The 4,421-nt window shown below is 45.4% G+C and overlaps 1 protein-coding gene across 1 annotated transcript; it reads left to right on the top strand.

Moving 5' to 3' along the window:
* The first annotated feature begins 924 nt into the window (after positions 1-924).
* On the top strand, positions 925-4,195 carry agtr2 (angiotensin II receptor, type 2). The gene is made up of 2 exons (XM_031280187.2): positions 925-1,410; positions 2,000-4,195. The coding sequence occupies exon 2, from the start codon at positions 2,063-2,065 to the stop codon at positions 3,317-3,319; it is 1,257 nt and encodes a 418-aa protein (XP_031136047.1). The 5' UTR covers positions 925-1,410; positions 2,000-2,062; the 3' UTR covers positions 3,320-4,195.
* Positions 4,196-4,421: the final 226 nt, after the last annotated feature.

Raw genomic sequence — 4,421 nt, 5'->3', positions numbered from 1 at the left:
CAAGAAGGCATGCAACTGAGCTCTTCATTTTTGCGGCCTTCAAAATGTGTGGCTTTCTGTCTCGCCTTCATCTGTCATCCTCACCGTCAGCTTTCCCACGGCTATTAGAACATGTCACATCCTGATAGATACTCAATGGAGCAGAGTGCACACACACATCTCAACAGGCATGTAAATAGAGGCGAGCACATTGCGTCAATGCATACATGCCAGGCTGAGATTAAGTACATCCAGTTGCACAGGTATTGAAGCATAAACGCACATGTGCACGTGTAAATGCACGTGCACAAACAGGGAGAGATGCCCGCTCACACCGTTGATCAAAGTCGCTGTGATGTAATCAGTCTCAGAGCTTTGCGAGCATCCCTCATTAACTTTTACCAGAGGCTTTAATGAAAAACCACTGGAGGGAATCTCCGCTTTCTCTCCTTCTTTCCCTCCTCTTTCTCCTCGTCTTTCCTTCTCATCTCCTTGTTCACTCCCTGCAGTATCTGCTCCCCCTCCTCCTCATTCATCTTCCACACTGTGCCTTCCCTCTCTCCCTCTGCCCCGGTGGCTGGCTTGACTTCCGCTGAGAGAGAGTAAATAGTTCCCATGGCTTATCTGACCGCTGGCAGGACGAATATGACACAAAGTGCGAGGCTCGGCTAATTAACACACAGCCTCCGTTCCACGGGTCAGAGGCCCCGGCGGGGAAAGTTAGGGCTTTAAGTGTGACACCTGGAACACACTCTTGTCATATTAATTATGGTCATCAATGACACATGGTTGTGTGTCTACAGTCATTGGAGACGCAGCTATTACTCAAACACACATCTTTACTTGATTTTCTTGTTTTTTGCCTATTCTGTCCAAAACTCTGGGAGGGAGATAAAACAAAGAGGAATAGAATGAAAACCGAGAGAGAAAGCATGTTTCTCTTGTTTTCTCTCTCTCTCTCTCTCTCTCTCTCTGCAGGCTGGCTTGTGTCCAGGTACTGTTCAGCCCCTCTGTAATGATGAAGGTGTGGCGTGTAAGCAACTTCCCTGTTGTGTAATCATCAAGAGGCTCTTGGGGGCTATAAGATCCCCAACCTCATCTGGTTTCTCAGAGCCTCCAGTCAGTTTTCTCCAAACACTCGCACATACAGACTCATACAGACTCTCACACACACACACACACACACACACACACACACACACACACACACACACACACACACACACACACACACACACACACCCACACACACACACACACACACACACACACACACACACACAAACACAGAAACATGATATGGTCCGGGGTACTTAACTGTGCAGATTTCTCTTAGAGGGGTCGAGAAGCAATTGTCAAGACTTGGACTTTAGCCAAAAGAGGCATTGAAAACCACTATACTTCTCGGACTGGACGCCCAATCACTCACAGGTAACAATTATTCTTTAAATAGCTAGAAATCATTTATTGATTTTGGTTTGATTTGATAATATCTCAATTTCTAATTTGATTTGATAATACATCCTTATTTCTCTAATTTAACTGTCTCAACATAATTACCATTTTTTATTGGAAAAAGTTATTTGAAAATGTCAGTTTCCTTATCTTACTGATTGCCTGCTTTAAATTCTATTTGTTGTTATTTCTGTTATTAATAATGCATTCCCCCCGGTGCACCAGACCATAATAGGATCAGTTTCAGTGACTTTTAAGATTTCTGTAGAACTATTTAATTAAAAATTAAGTTGACACTTTTTCATAAATGTTCCAATAACTTATTTGAGTCATTAATACAAAATATATGTTTCTAAGGAACCCATTAAGCAGCCAGATTATTACAACTCCTTCATATGTATTTCATTACTGCTCAACTTCAAGAATGTGTAATGTATTTTTGCTGTGATTAATTATCAAGTAGGACCACTAATAAACACTGCAGCCAAGTAAAGATTACTCTGTATTAATGTGTCCATAAAAGGAGGCTGCAATTTAAATGCCCTCTGTTTTGTTTAATTTCCAGCTGACCTCAGAAAACTAAAAGGAGGGAAGTGAAATTGTGTGACGCAAGGGTACATCCAGTTCCATGATGGGGATCCCGAATGACCTCTCCCTTTTCAACTCCACCTCCTCCCCATATTCAATGACAGAGATCTATCTGAACACCTCTCTAACTTCCTCTGCTCCCCCCTGCACAGACTGGCCTCCTGTCCCCATGACCACAGTCATCCCGGCCATCTACAGCATCATCTGCGTGCTGGGAACCATAGCCAACGCCCTGGCAGTGTGGGTGTTGGCGCATGCCAGTGCCTTAAGGAGAACTGTAGCAAACACTTTCATGCTGAACCTGTGTGTGTCTGACCTGCTGTTCCTGCTGTCTCTCCCGCTGTGGGCCGTCTACTACTCCCAGGGCTACAGCTGGCCCTTTGGCCAGGTTGCCTGCAAAGTTTGCGGCGCTCTCCACAACCTCAACCTCTACGCGTCTATCTTCTTCATCACATGCATGAGCGTGGACCGTTACCTGGCCATCGTGCGTCCACTCCGCTCCCAGAGTGCACGATACCCTAAACGGGCCCGGCTCACGTGCATCCTGGTGTGGGTGCTGGCATGTGCTTGCTCGGCCCCCACTTTGTATCTGAGGGACACTCACTTCCTGAAGGGGCTGGGCGTGATGGCCTGCGTGATTAACTACCCTGATCATACCTGGTATCTGACCCTGGTCTGGATGAAGATTGCTCTGGCCTTCCTGCTGCCGATGTTTGTCATCTCTTGTTGTTACTGGGCTATTGGTAGACATTTGTTGGCGGACACAGGGCTGGTAAGAATGCAGAATCCGTCGCAACGCACCAACATGACCTCCTTTAAATCAATGGAGCTAAAGGAAGGCTGCAGTAAACCAGAGAGACCACCGACCCCTTGTGTGTGCCCCAGCTCCAGCGGGAGCAGACCCCTGGAGCGGGTGTTGTGGACAGTAGCTGCTGTGGTCGTGTCCTTCTTCGTCTGCTGGTTCCCCTTTCACTGCGTGACTTTCTTGGACGTGCTGAGGAGCGACAGCTGGCTGGACAGCTGCAGGATGAACTGGACCATCCACACCCTCACCCCTCTGACCCTTTGCTTGGGCTTCTCCAACTCAGCCATCAACCCTGTGCTCTACTGTTTCGTCGGAAACCATTTTCGTGGCCGTCTCGGGGGGCTCTGCAAGGGCCTGTGTGCTTGTCTGGAGACCCGTGGGGGAGATCACAGCCAGAACAGGGGCTCCTTCAGCACCAGGCTGAGCTCCTTCTCTCGAAAACTCAGTGACCTGAAGGACCTGGCGATTGTGGAGCCCTCTGGTCCTGCCTAACCGGCCCTGCAGAGGGGAGGCTTTTCAAGAGTGATGCCAACGTCAAGTACCTGCTGAACTCCAATAACCATGGATGTGTGTGAGACAGAGCTGTTACTAAAACTGACTAGGTCTATTTCCAGCAGAGCTCAATGCTGCCCTACAAAGAAAAAGTAACAAAAGAAAACATGAAGCTGAGAAAAAAAAGGTTTTAAAGTTTTGAGGCTGGATAGCCAAACTGTGTAACAAACAACTTTATACATTTCATGTCTTTAATGCTGCAGCAGGCAGCTAATTACAGCGAAAAAGCTCCAAGAATCCACTGTACACCACGGCAGACGGACATAGCGACTAGCTGGTGATCATAGTGGAGCATTTAGCAGCTAAAGAGCCAGATATTTCCCTCAGGACTTGTAGGAGAGCAAACACAGAGCTGGGGGAAGATTGGACACGCATTCATCAGGTAGCCAGAAACATGACTCCATATGCAATAGAATGTTGCTCCATAACTTCGAATAGGGAACATATTTTAACTAATAAATATCACTATGCAACTTCCCCAGTTGATTACTTACATTAAGACAATCATGTTTGGTATTACACATTTTGTGAAATTGCATGTTTAAATATGTGAATGATGCATTATGCTAATAAATATGTGCTAATTTGCATACATTTCCAAACAGAAACATTGGATAAAGCCAGGTTAATATTCTTTTCATTTGGTTGACATAGGCCTATTAGAGTCAAATGTTTCTTTGTGAATTTAGGAGGAATCTATTGGCACGGGTAGAAAAAGGGTAACGTTAGTCACCTTAATGTGTATTTTGAACTTGAATGTTTCCCACTTGTCTAAAAGAAGACATGTTTATCGAAGCAAATTAGCCCCCCAAAAATTGAAAAACAAGTTTTTGCCTGTAGTGTCTCCCATTAAAAGGCAATGCTATGTCAGTTTGGTTTTTACAAAGTTCCCTCATGTGGCTAAAAAAGAATCATATTCAGTAGGTTTAGGTGTGCAGGAAAGAACCTGTAGGCAGAACAGCTACTCTGGCTAAGCTAGGCTAATATTATTTTAGCAGGACTCATTAAGCTGCTGTTTCTTTCTGTTTTTTCATCATGGTTG

Source organism: Sander lucioperca, chromosome 1 (assembly GCF_008315115.2).
Source record: "Sander lucioperca isolate FBNREF2018 chromosome 1, SLUC_FBN_1.2, whole genome shotgun sequence".
Lineage (NCBI taxonomy): Eukaryota > Metazoa > Chordata > Actinopteri > Perciformes > Percidae > Sander > Sander lucioperca.
Note: the sequence above shows the minus strand (reverse complement) of the source record. Positions and strands in the feature narration are given on the sequence as shown.

Excerpts from the sequence above, each read along its gene's own strand:
- agtr2 (XM_031280187.2), top strand. The coding sequence starts at position 2,063 with ATGATGGGGATCCCGAATGACCTCTCCCTTTTCAACTCCACCTCCTCC.